A 17,727-nucleotide genomic window follows, 5' to 3' on the forward strand; every position below is an offset into this window, starting at 1 on the left:
CGGCCATATTTGGCAGGGCCTCCGCTCTCCATCTCCATGGTGAATAATGTGCTGGTTCTATAAGTAGGGTGCCAAATTCAGCACCATGTATTCAGCTATTAGGAAGTGAAGTGAAGAAAAACAATATATGAGGTGTTGACAAAATCAGGGTTGTTAATAGTTTGGGCTCTAATTTGGGGCTGCATTGTACTGTGAATGTGAGAAAATGGCCAACCAGAACAGTAACACTCCTGTTTTTTAAAGTAATAGATGTTTGAATTGCAGAACATAAATCACAACAAAATGCAATTCACCAAGGTATTTTTACCTAGCTACATTACTTCAAGTTACCAGCATGCACTGTATTCGGAAAGTATTCAGACCCCTTCCCTTTTCTCATCAATCTACACATAATATCCCATATAGAGAAAGTGAAAACAGGTTTTTAGAAATGTTTGTAAATGTATTAAAAATATAAACAGAAATACCTTATTTACATAAGTATTCAGACCCTTTGCTATGAGACTCGAAATTGAGCTCCGGTGCGTCCTGTTTCCATGAATCATCCTTGAGATGTTTCTACAACTTGATTGGAGTTCACCTGGGTAAATTCAATTGATTGGACAAGATTTGGAAAGACACCTGTCTATATAAGGTCCAACAATTGACAGTGCATGTCAGAGCAAAAACCAAGCCCTGAGGTTGAAGGAATTGTCTGTAGAGCTCCAAGACAGGATTGTGTCAAGGCACAGATCTGGATAAGGGTACCAAAACATTTCTGCAGCATTGAAGGTCCCCAAGAACTCAGTGGGCTCCATCATTCTTGAATGGAAGAAGTTTGGTACCACCAAGACCCTTCCTAGAGCTGGCCACCCAGCCAAACTGAGCAGTGGAAGAAGGGCCTTGGTCAGGGAGGTAATCAAGAACCCAATGGTCACTCTGACAGAGCTCCAGAGATCCTCTGTGAAGATGGGAAACCTTCCAGAAGGACAACCATCTCTGCAGAACTCCACCAATTAGACCTTTATGGTAGAGTTGCCAGACGGAAGCCACCTCAGTAAAAGGAACATGACAGCCCGCTTGGAGTTTGCCAAAAGGCACCTAAAGGACTCTCAGACCATTAGAAACAAGATTCTCTGGTCTGATGAAACCAAGATTGAACTTTTTGGCCTGAATGCTAAGCGTTAAGTCTGGAGGAAAACCTGGCACCATCCCTACTGTGAAGCTTGGTGGTGGCAGCATCATGCTGTGGGGATGTTTTTCAGAGGCAGGGAATGGGAGACTAGTCAGGATCGAGGAAAAGATGAATGGAGCAAAGTACAGAGAGATCCTTGATGAAACCTGCTCCAGAGCGCTCAAGACCTCAGACTGGGGCAAAGGTTCAACTTCCAACAGAAAAATAACCCCAAGCATACAGCCAAGACAACGCAGGAGTGGCTTCAGGACAAGTCTCTGAATGTTCTTGAGTGGCCCAGCCCGAGCCCGGACTTGAACCTGACCAAACATCTCTGGAAAGACCTGAAAATAGCTGTGCTGTGACGCTCCCCATCCAACCTGACAGAGCTTGAGAGGATCTCCAAAGAAGAATGGGAGAAACTCTCCAAATACAGGTGTGCCAAGCTTGTAGTGTCATACCCAAGAAGAATCGAGGCTGTATTTGCTGCCAAAGGTGCTTCAAAAAGTTCTGAGTAAAGGGTCTGAATACTTATGTAAATGTAATATTTCTGTTTCTATTTTTTTTTTTTTTTAAATGTTAAAACCTGTTTTTGCTTTGTCATTATGGGGTATTGTGTGTAGATTGATGATATTTTTTTTAATTTGTATTATTTTTTGAATAAGGCTGTAATGTATCAAAATGTGGAAAAAGTGAAGGGGTCTGAATACTTTCCAAATGCACTGTACGTGCCGCTTGACTCCGATTCTAAAGAGTCAGTGAATATATCCAGATGTTCGAATTTCGTGAAAAGTGAGCGAGAAGGCCCAAGTTCAGCAGCATCAATTTAGATGTGGAATGTGGAGAATCTGACAAACTATTTTCCTGCATAACAAGATAGCAGACCTTGCCCGTTCCGTTTAATTATTAGATCATTCTTTCTGTGGTCGGCCCTCTAGAGATGACCTGCCGGTTTGGGAGTGCTGTGGGAAAAATCTCAGAGGAGTGTCAGGAGAAGAGTGTATGAAATGCACGATGCGTTATCATCAGCGTGTAAAGTTTCTGTAGACTCGCTCACACACTCTCTGCCTGTTCTGCTCTCTCTGAGTGTCAAAATGTTGTGTTTTTGCAGGGGAAGAGTGAGAGGATTCCAAGAATCAGACCATGTTCAAGGCAGTGCTGAAGAAGAACAGAGACGGAGGGAAGGGGAGCAAGAAGGAACCAGGTATGTTGAGTTATGACTGAACTGCTGCAATCATGACATTGTCACTTTGACCATTGTGCAGCAACATGTTTCCCTCAGGATAGTTTATTTCACACATAGACCTGTCTCAACCTGTCTCCATTATTTGTCTGGTTTTATGGCCATCTATGAATTGTTTAGACCTACTTTTTATTCAGAATGACAAAGGATATTATTGGTAGTTCAATGGCAATATCAAAGGGTTTGTCATAATAGGCCTACATAGTAATTTTACGCCTCAAGTTAAGAGATAGAAATATGCACATAGAGTTGAGAAGAATGCACAAAAAATATGGCTCATTTCATCGCTGTTCATAAACATTTCATCATCTGAGCCAACATTTGTAGTGAGCAAGCAGTTCGAACATACACTATATGGTCATAAACTGGTGTCACTGACACTGTCACTGTCATTGACCATTTGTCTTTGAGTCATTTGCTTGATGCTCAGGGTATAGCCGTAGTGCGTACACACACACACACACACACACACACACACACACACACACACACACACACACACACACACACACACACACACACACACACACACTTATAAGCACCATGGCTCCATGTTTTCAGTATTTATAAACAATCTTTATTGGCTGTAAGTAACCAATACCACAGTCTCTGTTTCAACATGAAAAAGGTTGGACTAGAAAGGGAGCTAGGGTAATGAACAGTTAGGCCTTATCATTTCAGTGAGAACAATGCTGGAGGATTTTGAACTGGTATACTATTTGACACCACTGTTATTGTCAGTTTGACATCCCTATCAGGATGCAGGTGTTGTTCTGGCTCGCCCATGTAACCTTTTGGATTATTAACCATTTTCCATTATAACGGGGAATTCATTTTTTGGTGTGAGTCACTCAGCAGTGCTATTTCATTTCTGACTCACCTCTAGCAAACATAGACCAGGATCTATCTTTTTATAAACATAATACGAGGCTATGTTCTCTGGTCTTGACTCTCCTACTATAGGAAGGAACAGTTGTAGCTAAGTAGCATAATAGGTACTATATAGCAGTACAGTAGTTAAGTATATTCTGCTCATGCTTGCCTTGTCCAGGGGCTGTTTCATACAGTTGAGTCAATTTGCTCTTCTTTTTACGGGATCTCCTTGAGAACAGGCTGCGGCTTGCCTCTGTTAATATAACAGTCGACAAACTGTGAATACAAATAGACACTGGCTATCTTCCTTCAGTGTCAGGTTACACCTCTCACATCTCTCCCACACCCTCTCTCAGAATGCGTCCCGAATGGTACCCTATTCCATATGTAGGGGCCCTGGTCTAAAATAATGCACGATATAGGGAATTTGGGACACCCCCATATGACAGTAGGAGCCACAGTTCAGGACTGTATGAGGAATGTAACTGCAGGCCCTTACTCTGAACACATATCCGTTGACTTGGGATCTTATACTGTACGGCAGGGTGGCCCGCGTGTGATTTTTATTTGGCTACCCATGTTTTCTGAGCAAAGAATATAATATAATTATTATTATTTTTTATGACATTTTGTTGTTGGACATAAAATACTATATAAACACCAGCAAATCAGCTTCAATTGGTTTTCATTTTGGAGATCGGTCCCAAAGTATTCCCACGCATAATAGACAGATATGTGATAGTATACAAATGTAAGCAAGGTTTGAAATGATTATGTTTTAGTCAAATGTTATATCTGTTTTGCAGTCTACAAAATATTTGTAATTATGTTGCGGCCCCCTGACTATCTGCTCAAGAAAAAATAGTCCCGCGCTTGAATCTAGTTGATGATCCCTGCTGTAGAGGCAATGAATCACAGAGCAGTACAGTAGTCTCCCGCAAGGGTTACTATGATGCTGTCCATGCTACGTTTACTATCTTGAATAGCGATGTTGAAGGCCGATGTAATGTTTTCAGTAGAGGTGTTGAAACCTGTCTAACATGTTATGAATCAATCTTTGATTACCAGACTTTCATTGTGTGTCAGCCCAGTCAGTCACCACTAGGGTTGGAAAGGGTTGGAAACTTTCCGGTAGGTTTCCGAAATTTTCCATGGGAAGTTAAGCCTGGGAATTTGGGGAATTCTGCTTAAACTCATCAAAAAAGTTAGCTTATAACAGTGAATCTTTTTTTGTGGGATACACATAAGACAATTCTAGGTCTTGTGGCATTTTTGGTTAAACTATCCCCAATTCAATGGAATTGCAACCCTCTGCATGCACAGTGCACTCTTCCATCACATGTACAGCTGATTCCCAGATCTTGCACACTAATGAGATGCTATTGAGCCCATACTACTACACTGTCTGAGCCAAGGACCACATGCTTTTCTGGTAAGTTTTGATTACAATACTGGGTGGGGTGAATATATTTTATGTGACATAAATGATTTTCTGTTAATCGGTAAATAGTAGCCTACAGCAAAGTGTATTTAAATAATTACTAACTTGTTAACAATTTCTGCTAGTTCGTTTTTGCTACTATGTGGGTTTTAGCTTTGCTTAAACCTGCTAACTGAGGAGTGTTAATTCACCTGTTTCCATACATGTTTATTTTTAAAACATTTATCTTACAAAGGAGTTGTTTAATCTAACTGCTTAACTATTTATCTCTACATGGAATTTTTATTTATTACTCATTTTTTCCTAATCTTTACAGAAAAATGTCACGGGCACTATCTGATATGTGGAGACATTTCACTGCAGCTAATATAGAGGGAAAAGCTGTGTACATTTGCAAATACTGTGCCAAATCATATGTGAAGAATGCAACAAAAATGTAGAAGCATAAAGTTCCCTCAGCGCTCACAACAAGCAACCTCTGACAAATGTCCCTCTACTTCTATTAGAGGTGAAAATTATGAATCAGACACCTTATCAATAGCAACAGCTCACAGTCCTCCTGGAATCAGAAGCTCTTTTGACTCAATAGAGGAACGTAGTAAGAGAAATGCTGATGAATGTGTTGCTCAAGCTGTGTATGCAACTGGTTCACATCTGATGCTCACAGGCAGTGTGTATTGGAAGAGATTTCTGAATGTTCTTCGCTCTGCATACAGGTGTTGTCATCATGTTTGACAGTCTCCTGGAGGGGAAGGAGTCGCTCTAAGAAATGGCCATTTTACAGTCTGCCAATATGGACAGCCCCATCAATAGGGTCCTCCTGGATGATGTATTTTGGGAGAGAGTGGTAAGCAGCCTGAAACTACTGAAACCTATAGCAGAGGCGATTGTACGGATTGAGAGAGACTATGCCATCCTGTCTGATGTTCAGACTCTGCTTGCAGATGTAAGAGAAGAAATCCGAACTGCCCTGCCCACTTCACTGTTGCTCCAAGTTGAGGAAACTGCAGTTCTGAAATACATCAAAAAGCGTTAAGACTTCTGCCTGAAGCCCTTATACGCCGCAGCGTAAATGTTGGACTCCAAGTATGCTGGCAAGAGCATCCTGTCTGGTGCAGAGATCAACAAGGCCTATGGTGTCATCACTACTGTGTCTCGCCACCTTGGCCTGGATGAGGGCAAGGTTATTGGCAGTCTGGCAAGGGCTTTGGGGTGAATATGCAATTTGGCAGTCGTGCCAACATATCTCATCAGCCACCTGGTGGAAGGGACTTTGTGGATCTGAGGCTCTTTCCCCTGTTGCCTCCATCATCCTCCAAATTCCACCAACATCAGCCGCCTCAGAGCGCAACTGGTCCTTGTTTGGGAACACACACACCAAAGCACGCAACAGGCTGACCAATACAAGGTTGAAAATTTGCTGGCCATCCAGGAAAATTTGAGGCTTTTTGAGCCTGACAGTGAGCCAACCTCAACAAGGTTGGAAAGTGACAGTGAAGATGAGGCCTCAGAGTCTGTTCAAGAGGTGGACATTGAGGAGGTCCACGGAGAAGACATGGAAGCCTGAGAGGAAGACAACCAAAGCTTTAGTTTCTAGACTGTCATTTTACAGATGTATGTTGAAAATGTTTTTGGGAGATGCAATGGATCATTGGGGATCATTCAATATTCCCTTTCTTTTGTTGTTCAGTGAAATCATCCCATGTGAAGAGTCAACTCATTTAATTAAAGTTCAATTCGTAACTTAATTGTTTTTTAAATTTATATTTGAAGGATTTAATAATTTGCAATTATGTCTACTTATGATAAGGTAAAATGTTGATATTTCAGTCTCCATATGATATAGTAAATATATCCAAAGAAAAAAACATCTACATTTAAATGATATTAATATTAATTTGCATATATTTCCATTAATTCCCATATATTCCCATTATTTCCAATATATTCCCGTTAATTCCAACGGAAAGTTTCTACCTCTGATTATTCCCCAAAATGTGCAACCCTAGTCACATCAAGAGGCGAACACACACAGGACTGCTTGCAGTAGCTGAGCTGTTGGATGTAAATGACGGGAATAAGCTTCATCACCATTTTTCCCAGCTCTTTCCCCAGTTAGACGCTATCCATCAAGCAAAAGCAGGTCTCTCTCCCTTTCCCATGCTGGGACAGAGTCAGCCACTCCTCTCCTCTATTCAGGGCAGGACAGATGAGCTGCCTCAGCCTTTGATTACTTGGCGGCGGTCATTAGTTGTGGTCATTCGGTTGCTCTGTTGTCCTTATAGATGGGGTCACTCACTAAAGCCAGCAGGACCTCCGGCAGTAGGTAGATATAGAAAAAACAAATGGTCATTTACAGTATATATATCAGCATCATTTGAAGTGACTATCAGAGGAATTCCAATTCCAATTGTTTCAATCTGTAAATCAAGAATTGGCCATTCATTGGAATGAAAGAGTGGTAGCAACAAAAAGGCTTTGGTTTTAAATATTCAATTATGACTCTGTAAATAAATGTTACAGTTGCGTAACAAACGGGAAACCAGGTATTTGATACTTCTTTATTTCCCCTGAAAAGATCAATTTGTTTGTAAAGTCAGTGCTCATCTAGGAGGGGCCTGGAATAAGGTTAGTAACACAGTAGTCCTGGAAACGGTCATACTAATCACAACGGGTACAGAATATCAAGTGCTCTCCGTGCCTCGATTGTAACATATTGCACATAAAATATTAAATGAACCATCTGTTCTGGTGTGAATAAAGATTGTATTATGCTTCCAAATGGTATTGGACAGAGAAATAATGCTTAAATCTACCGTCTGTTCCGATACAGTAGAGTCAAAATTCCCTTTCAATTTGCGAAAATGTGATTGTCTCCTCATGGCACATTCAAATCTGACTTATGCGCAAAGATGAGCGTATATATCGGAATTGGATGTGACTGGATATTTGATATCGCTTACTGCTGTGTTTGGAATTGTTTCGAGCAACCCCCACCCTCCCCAGTTTGATACAGTTTACTTAATTCCTTCCTCATTTGACTCATCAAATCTATTTGTATTTGTTGTGGATGGGTCACAACAGCCACCATTGAGACAGCATTAACCAGTAGAGCATTTGTGAAGAATTTGCTCTCATGTAAACATGACAGAGAGACCAGCAAAAATTCAAGTCACCCCCCTTCCCTGTAAAGAGAATGACAGTAATAAATGCTTTACAAAAGCATATCAAAGTCCACAGAGAGACATGTCATGGAAATTAGTGGGAGGAAAAATCTTGATAATTGTATAATTACATGATAGCTGGGCATATGTTCCTCATAACACCGTAGCTGCGGCCTGGAGGCAACTTAAAAGGAGTCAGGGAAACTTGGCCCCCGTGCCAGACGGAGCGCAGTCATTAGGCTGCCTCTAGGAGCCCCGCATTGCCAGGGTCCACAAACACACCATTTGCTAATTCACTCATTCTCCCTCTTTTACTCCTACCACTACTCCACCTCATCCAAATCTGCTGTACGGAACTAGCCTTTTTAATCCCTTTTAAGTACACTTTTTTTTATGGTCCGGCATTCCGGAAGTGGGATACTGGTTAGCTTTGGCCTCTGGACTTTGATGTGAACACTTTGTTTAAAAAGGTCACATTGCCAGTAGGCCTCACTGATGTTTATGGATTTGAGGCTCAAGGCACCGGGAGCTCAGTGGATTATGTAGTTGTAAAATTAAACTTGTCTGGATTAATTGGTATTCTCTTTGAGGATACGCTGGTTTTATGGAGGGTTCCTCCTGTTAACCTCTTAACAGCTAGGAGGTGCAGTCGGCAGGGTGCACAGCAGCAACCATAAGGGCACAATATGGGTTTTTAATGGAGAACTCTTGAAGAAGCACTGAGGAAATTGGTATGGCCAGCATGGGAGATATTTCACTTTGTAATATCACATTGAAACATGACATTGACATTTCACTTTAGCTTCTACTGCCAAATAAATGTGTCCTTGAGACATTTTCAGAGTTAGAGTATTCCTATCTGTGTGACAACCTGTAAAATAGGCCTACATGCCTTTCGTCTGTCATTAATTATTGGCAAGGGGCTTTCAACTGCGACTAAAGATACGTAGTGGCCCATATATTTGAAAGTCCTAACTCTGATGCATTGAAGGTGTTAGGTGTTTTATGAGTTGGAGATGGAGCGAAGCTGAACTGCGGGCCCTACATCGTCCCTCTGGCAGACTGGAACCACATGAAGAGAGTCTAATGTTTCAGTGTACTGTCTTCCCTCTGAGATTTAGCACTCTGTCTTTGGGGAGCGCTACAGCTACATACCTACATCCCTTCAGCGTTTCGTTCCTCACAGCAGGACCCTCAAGCTCTATTCAAGCTCTATTCCTCTGTCTCACTTCCCAGCACAGAGACTGCTTACTTTCTAGAGTAAAGTTTTACCTTCCCACTGTTCTGTCTGGGGAGTACTACTCTCACATCCCACCAGTTCCCTCTCTCTCAGTGTAGTGATCAGAGCCCAGAGCCCAGGGAAACTGACTGAAGGCTCAGGCTGTGTGGGCTAGACTCATCCCTCTTGCGGCTCCCAGCTCTAGCTATAACTCTATCTGCTGAGCTGGAGGAGACAGCCAGCTGCCAGACAGAGCTGTCTGTTTTGGCCAGTGTTAATCACACTAGCATGTCCTTGCCTTGTAATCTCTGGGGCGGCTAGGCTAAACTGCCTCAGCTACTCCTCACCACTGACTCCCTTGCCCGCCACCAGTTGGCAGGCGCCCTAGGAGCTCGGCCACACTCCAACACATCGGCCAGCTAGTCAGAGGAAAGTAAGAGTCAGTACAGAGTGGGCCCAAGCACACTGCCCTGGCTGTGCTAACCACTAGTCTGAAAAGCGGAGACAGTATCCACAGCAAATTGAGCTTTTTCATTCAATAATGTAGGCTACAGTTGGTGAACCTAGCCCGTCTTTGTCAGCAGTTGTGGGGCAATCTTACTTCACTAGGCCTACCTATACAGTGTAACAATCTTATATTTGTTATATTTTACTGTACTACATAGCAGGGTTGGGGGCAATTCAATTTCAATTCCAGTCAATTCAGGAAGTACACTGAAATTCCAATTTACTTCAATGTTTTTCAATTAGGACATTTTGGAATTGGAATTTGGTTTACTTTCTGAATTAAAATGGAGTTGACCCCAACCCTGCTACATAGTATGTTATCATGCCATTGTAATTCGATGTAAATGTGTTATATAATTATGACGTTATCCTGTTTGATAGGCTAAGCCATGTCTTGCTCATGTGGAGTTGTGGAAAGAGGTGATTACCTCACCTTTGGAGGACTAAACATGTCTTACTCCCACTGATATGTTCAATTGCATGGACCATCTATTTATACTATGGCTCAGTTGATGATAACGCCTTGCACATTTACAGATTCCCAAGCGATTGGAATGCACTTCATTGATGTTCCTGTCAACTCATCAGATCTGGCATAGCATCCAGCCAGAGACTGAGCAACATGGCCACCAACCTTTCCTTCAAAGAGCTCCCACAGCAGGCGGTGGTTTTACTCTTCAGACCAAAATCCAATTGATGTAAACCACATTTAATTTAGAGGCTTACGCAAAAAGTAAACTGGGACAAGAATGTACCACTTTATTACTTCTGCTTCTCAACATTTTTATTTTCTTAAGCACACTCTTCTTTAATAAGAGCAATGTTTAATCAGGACTTTGAGCTCCAAAAGGCAGCTTGTCCCATGTAATTTATCTCTCAGGAAATGAAAGATTAAACAAATATAACAATTCTGCCGAACACTAATGAGTGCGCATGTGTGTGCGTGTGTGTACGTATGTGTGTACGTGTGCACGTGTGCGTGACCATTACAGGGAGGGTGGTTAGGGTTGCAAAGCTAATTGTAATTTACCAAAGTTACAGGAATCTTCAGTAATTTTGGTAATTAACAGAATCTATGGCAATCTATCGTAACTTTGGTCATTTATACTTGAATAACTTAAAAAAATATATTAATATATAGTATGCCATTATTTTTATTAACTATGCATCTCTTCCAACTATTGACTTTTTCCATAACTGCCACCAGTTTGATGCCAAAACATTGACAACAAATTAATATTGATAGTAAAATAAAGACCAGTTTGTAAAAAAATATATATTAAGGATATTTCATGCTGAAAACCTCATATTAAACACCTATGATATTCACTAAATTGATGGTTTATATTTAGGATAATGTTTTACAGCTTTGTCATTCTATTTAAAAAATGTTTCCATCTTATTTAATTATTTCATGTATTTTACATGTGATAAAGTCACAGAGGGCTAGATTATTACAGACACCTGTGATAATCTGAATTACTCAAAAGGGCCACTAGATGTCTTGTGATATATTACATAAATCCTTGAAAGATACGGAAATTCTGGTTGTTTACTGGTAAACTTAGAAAGTTTCCAGTAATATACCCTCCTTTTGCAACCCTAGTGGTGGTGGTGGTAAGATGTAGGCCTCCACGTTGTTCTCTCAGCTGTGAGGGTGGCTGGTACAGGCTGTCTCGACAGAGCTTCTGTGTGTTTGGGACATCGGAGGGTATGCCTAATTTGGTGATGGTGGGGCAGACAAAAGAGGAAAACACATGGCTGTCACTCAGGGCTGTTGTCATTCTAGTGTTCTGCTGTCCAATTGTGTCTCGGCCAAAGCTCTGAACATTCACAATATTTTAGTGATTAGGCCTAAAAATGTATTATTCAAGTCAAACATTCCCCTGTAGAGTGAGAGGATTCTGTTTGCGTGATGATTTCGCCATATTTCTAAACATTCGCAATAAACAGTGATTCAAACTAAATTACTCAAATGAATAGATTCCTGTAGCGTGAGAGAGATTCTGTATGTGTGAGGATTTCACTTGAACAGACATAGCAGAGATTCCTGCAATTTTTCAGATTTCTCTCCCCTCTTAAGACTCTGTCTGCATGATACATTTTCACTTCACTATGGAAAACCTTCCCCAATAAACAGCAACAGCAGTTGTTTACGGACAGAACAGTTTTGCTGATTAAGCATGTTTGTCACAACTAGGCCTAAATTATTCTGTGAAAAGTGAATCATAGTTTTACTGGCTGCATACAAGGGCCATTCTTTGAGTGGTTGAAATGCTAGCTAGCACATTGTGTCCAGAATTGTCTCCATAACATTGACATTTAAACATCATTTTTTATGCTGTTGTTGCTGCCTAGTTAATGTAGCCATGGTGAGCTTAGCGCTGTATTTTCCTACATTTCTGTCAGGGAATACATTTATTGGCCTGTATTCATATAGTGTGAGTGCTGACTTGTCCATGTAATCTTATTCATTATGCAATAGGAAAAACTGGTCCTAGATCAGCACTCCTACTCTGAGACACTTTGTGACTATGGGACATTGGAACCAATGGAGCTCCTCAGTTATCCTTTTTAGATAAAACTATTCTAAATATATCACCAAATAACTGATTAAAACACACTGTTTTGCAATAATGGTCTACAGTAGCTTCAACAGCACTCTAGGGTAGCACCATGGTGTAGCCGTAGGACAGCTATTTTCCATTCTCCTCTGGGTACATTGGCTTCCATACTAAACCTAGGAGGCTCGTGGTTCTCACCCCTTCCATAGACCCCCATAATTATGACAACTTCCGGAGGACATCCTCCATCCTATCAGAGCTCTTGCTGAATGAATGAACATCTTGTCCATCCAATCAAAGGATCAGAGAATGAATCTAGTACTGAAAGCACAAGCTTTAGTTGACACAATGAGAGAGAAAGACAATAGTTAAACAGTTTTGAACAAATTCATTTATTCAAAAATGGAGAAGTAGCAGAGAGCGAGAGAGCTAGCTATATGTTGTTGTATTTTTTTCTTCTTAGTTTACCCTTCACTTCACTAAGCCTACTCAGCAACCTGACTCAAACAGAGAGGAATGCTTTCAGTTGTATTAATTTATTGCCACCGGGGCTCGCCGGTGTAACTGCTAAACTGCTTGCTGGACACTGTACTGTGTGATTGTATGCATCGATTGGATTGTTTACTAACATGTTAGTTTTAGTTAGTTGACTATATCGTTAATATTCTGGTATTTTTGGTATTTTATTAGGATCCCCATTAGGTGTTGCAAAAGCAGCAGCTACTCTTCCTGGGGTCCACAGAAAACATTAAACATAATACAGAATGACATAATACAGAACATCATTAGACAAGAACAGCTCAAGGACAGAACTACAGTTGAAGTCGGAAGTTTACAGTCATTAACCTGTTGGGGCTAGGGGGCAGTATTTTCACGGCCAGATAAAAAACGTACCCGATTTAAACTGGTTACTACTCTTACCCAGAAACGAGAACATGCATATAATTAGTATATTTGGATAGAAAACACTCTAAAGTTTCTAAAACTGTTTGAATGGTGTCTGTGAGTATAACAGAACTCATATGGCAGGCCAAAACCTGAGAAGATTCCATGCAGGAAGTGCCCTGTCTGACAATTTGTTGTCCTTCTAGGGCATCTCTATAAAAAATACAGCATCTCTGCTGTAACGTGACATTTTCTAAGGCTTCCATTGGCTCTAAGAAGGCGCCAGAAAGTGGAATGAGAGCTCTGAAGTCTCTGGGCGAAAAACAGCAGGAGTGTTTGTGAGTGGTCAGGCAGGGAACACTGACACTGCAGCGCGCGTGCACGAGAGGACCACATTTTTTTCTTTCTCTCTTTGAACAAATACAACGTCGCCCGGTTGGAATATTATCGCTATTTTACGAGAAAAATCGCATAAAAATTGATTTTAAACAGTGTTTGACATGCTTCAAAGTACGGTAATGGAATATTTTGAAATGTTTTGTCACGAAATGCACCCTTCAGATACTGACCTCAACGCACGAACAAAACGGAGCTATTTCAATATAACTATGGATTATTTCAAACCAAAACAACATTTGTTGTTGAAGTAGAAGTCCTGGGAGTGCATTCTGACGAAGAACAGCAAAGGTAATCCAATTTTTCTAATAGTAAATCTGAGTTTGGTGAGGGCCAAACTTGGTGGGTGTCAAATTAGCTAGCCGTGATGGCCGGGCTATCTACTCAGAATATTGCAAAATGTGCTTTCGCCGAAAAGCTATTTTAAAATCTGACACCGCGATTGCATAGAGGAGTTCTGGATCTATAATTCTTTAATTAATTGTTGTGTATTTTGTGAACGTTAATCGTGAGTAATTAAGTCAATTCACCGGAAGTTTGCGGTGGGTATGCTAGTTCTGAACATCACATGCTAATGTAAAAAGCTGGTTTTTGATATAAATATGAACTTGATTGAACAAAACATGCATGTATTGTATAACATAATGTCCTAGGAGTGTCATCTGATGAAGATCATCAAAGGTTAGTGCTGCATTTAGCTGTGGTTTTGGTTTTTGTGACATATATGCATGCTTTGAAAATGGCTGTGTGATTATTTTTGGCAGGGTACTCTCCTGACATAATCTAATGTTTTGCTTTCGCTGTAAAGCCTTTTTGAAATCGGACAGTGTGGTTAGATTAACGAGAGTCTTGTCTTTAAAATTGTGTAAAATAGTCCTATGTTTGAGAAATTGAAGTTATAGCATTTATGAGGTATTTGTATTTTGCGCCACGCGATTCCACTGGCTGTTGACTAGGTGGGATTCGCAGAAAATTATGTCATGGCTTTAGAAGCTTCTGATAGGCTAATTGACATCATTTGAGTCAATTGGAGGTGTACCTGTGGATGTATTTCAAGGCCTACCTTCAAACTCAGTGCCTCTTTTCTTGACATCATGGGAAAATCAAAAGAAATCAGGCAAGACCTCAGAAAAAAAATGTAGACCTCCACAAGTCTGGTTCATCCTTGGGAGCAATTTGCAAATGCCTGAAGGTACCACGTTCATCTGTACAAACAATAGTACGCAAGTATAAACACCATGGGACCACGCAGCCGTCATACCGCTCAGGAAGGAGACACGTTCTGTCTCCTAGAGATGAATGTATTTTGGTGCGAAAAGTGCAAATCAATCCCAGAACAACAGCAAAGGACCTTGTGAAGATGCTGGAGGAAACAGGTACAAAAGTATCTATATCCACAGTAAAACGAGTCCTATATCGATATAACCTGAAAGGCCACTCAGCAAGGAAGAAGCCACTGCTCCAAAACCGCCATAAAAAAGCCAGACAACGGTTTGCAACTGCACATGGGGACAAAGATCGTACTTTTTGGAGAAATGTCCCCTGGTCTGATGAAACAAAAATAGAACTGTTTGGCCATAATGACCATTGTTATGTTTGGAGGAAAAGGGGGACGCTTGCAAGGCGAAGAACACCATCCCAACCGTGAAGCACGGGGGTGGCAGCATCATGTTGTGGGGGTGCTTTGCTGCAGGAGGGACTGGTGCACTTCACGAAATAGATGGCATCCTGAGCTGATATAAATCTGAAATAAATCATTGGCTCTACTATTATTCTGACATTTCACATTCTTAAAATAAAGTGGTGATCCTACGACAGTGAATTTTTACTAGGATTCAATGTCAGGAATTGTGAAAACTGATTTTAAATGTATTTGGCTAAGGTGTATGTAAACTTTCGACTTCAACTGTACATACATTATTAAAAAGGCACACGTAGCCTACATGTCACTGTATACACACAAACTTTTTAGGTCTAATAGGGGAGAGGCGTTGTGCTGCGAGGTGTTGCTTTTTCTGTTTTTTTAAACCAAGTTTGCTGTTTATTTGAGCAATATGAGATGGAAGGAAGTTACATGCAATAAGGGCTCTATATAATACTGTACGTTTTCTTGAATTTGTTCTGGATTTGGGGACTATGAAAAGACCCCTGGTGGCATGTCTGGTGGGAGAAGTGTGTGTGTCAGAGCTGTGTGAAAGTTGACTATGCAAACAATTTGGGATTTTTAACACGTTAGTGTTTCTTATAAAAAGAAGTGATGCAGTCCGTCTGTCCTCAACTCTTAGCCAAGAGAGACTGGTATGCATAGTATTTATATTAGCCCTCTGATTACAATTAAGAGCAAAACGTGCCGCTCTGTTCTGTGCCAGCTGCCGCTTAACTAGGTCTTTCCTTGCCGCACTGGACCACACGACTGGACAATAATCAAGATTAGACAAAACTAGAGCCTGCAGAACTTGCTTTTTGGAGTGTGGTGTTAAAAAAGCAGAGCATCTCTTTATTACAGCTAGACTTCTCCATCTTTGCAACCATTGAATCATATGTTTTGACCATGACAGTTTACAATCTACGGTAACGCCAAGTAATTTAGTCTCCTCAACTTGTTCAACAGCCACACCATTCATTACCAGATTCAGCTGAAGTCTAGCACTTAAGGAATGATTTGTACCAAATACAATGCTTTTAGTTTTAGAGATGTTCAGGAACAGTTTATTACTGGCCACCCATTCCAAAACAGACTTCAACTCTTTGTTAAGGGTTTCAGTGACTTCATTAGCTGTGGTTGCTGATGCGTATATGGTTGAATCATCAACATATATGGACACTCATGCTTTGTTTAATGCCAGTGGCCGGTCATTGGTAAAAATAGAAAGATTAGAGTGCCTAGAGAGCTGCCCTGCGGTACACCAAACTTTACATGTTTGACATTAGAGAAGCTTCCATTAAAGAAACCCTTTGAGTTCTATTAGATAGATAGCTCTGAATCCACAATATGACAGCGGTTGAAAAGCCATAGCACTGAAGTTTTTTCAACAACAGTGTTAGGGGTGTGTACGGAGGCGAAGTCAGGTGCAGGAGGTCAGAGTGAAGTAAACAGGCGCACTTTAATTCCGGTCCAAAAACGATAGCAAATAAAAACATACACGTGCCAAAAACACGGAATATAATAAAAGTATAGCGCCTGACCATATCCACATAACAATAAACAATTCCACACAAAGACATGGAGGGGAACAGAGGACTAAATACATGTAGTGTGATTTCGGAATGAAAACCAGGTATGTATGGAACAAGACAAAACAAATGGACATATGAGAAATGGAGCGGCAATCGCAGATCGCCGCCCGAACAAGGAGAGGAGCCGACTTCGCGGAAGTCGTGACAAACAGGTTATGGTCAATAATATCAAAGGCTGCACTGAAATCTAACAGTACAGCTCCCACAATCTTCTTATTATCAATTTCTTTCAACCAATCATCAGTCATTTGTGTCAGTGCAGTACATGTTGAGTGCCCTTCACTATAAGCATGCTGAAAGTCTGTTGTTAATTTGTTGACAGAGAAATAGTATTGTATTTGGTCAGACACATTTTTTCCCAAAAGTTTGCTAAGAGCGTGCTTATAGGTCTGCTGTTAGAACCAGTAAAAGCCGCTTTACCACTCTTTGGTAGCGGAATTACTTTGGCTTCCCTCCAGGCCTGAGGACAAAGACTTTCCTCTAGGCTCAGATTAAAAATATGACATTTAGGAGTGGCTATAGAGTCAGCCACCATCCTCAGTAGCTTTCCATTTAAGTTGTCAATGCCAGGAGGTTTGATCGTTAACAATAATTTTTCCCTCTCCCACTTGGTGGCCTATAGCAACACCCCAAAAGAAAAGGCTTTAGATGTGCCAAGTGAACCTGTAACCACAACACTTCAATAACACTTGACATAAGATCTTCTCTAAGCATTACAGGGATATGGCTCTGAATATATACAGCAACACCTCCCCCATAAGCATTTCTGTCTCTTCTATAAATGTTATATCCTTGTATTGCTACTGATGTATCATCAAATGAATTATCTAAGTGAGTCTAAGAAATGGCTAATATATGAATGTTATCTGATGTTAGCAAGTTATTGATTTCATTAACCTTATTTCTAAGGCTACATATATTAATATGGGCTATTTTCAGCCCTTTTCTGGGTAGCTTATCAGAGATAGACATAATATTGAAAAGAGCAAACAAAGCAAGAGAAAATAATATACTTTCAGCAGTCCGTTAATCAATTGGTGTGTTT

General features: G+C 40.7%; 1 protein-coding gene across 7 annotated transcripts in view; it reads left to right on the forward strand.

The window, feature by feature from the left end:
- Positions 1-17,727, forward strand: part of LOC106586176 (protein TANC1) — a 279,123-nt gene that overhangs the window by 42,590 nt on the left and 218,806 nt on the right. For all 7 annotated transcript variants that reach the window (XM_014173125.2, XM_014173124.2, XM_014173128.2 and 4 more), the window contains one exon: positions 2,265-2,357. In XM_014173125.2, coding sequence (XP_014028600.2) covers positions 2,297-2,357 — 61 coding nt within the window. In that variant the 5' untranslated portion in view covers positions 2,265-2,296. The remainder of the gene's footprint in view (positions 1-2,264; positions 2,358-17,727) is intronic.

The sequence above is a fragment of the Salmo salar genome, chromosome ssa25 (genome assembly GCF_905237065.1).
Source record: "Salmo salar chromosome ssa25, Ssal_v3.1, whole genome shotgun sequence".
Classification (NCBI taxonomy): Eukaryota; Metazoa; Chordata; class Actinopteri; order Salmoniformes; family Salmonidae; genus Salmo; species Salmo salar.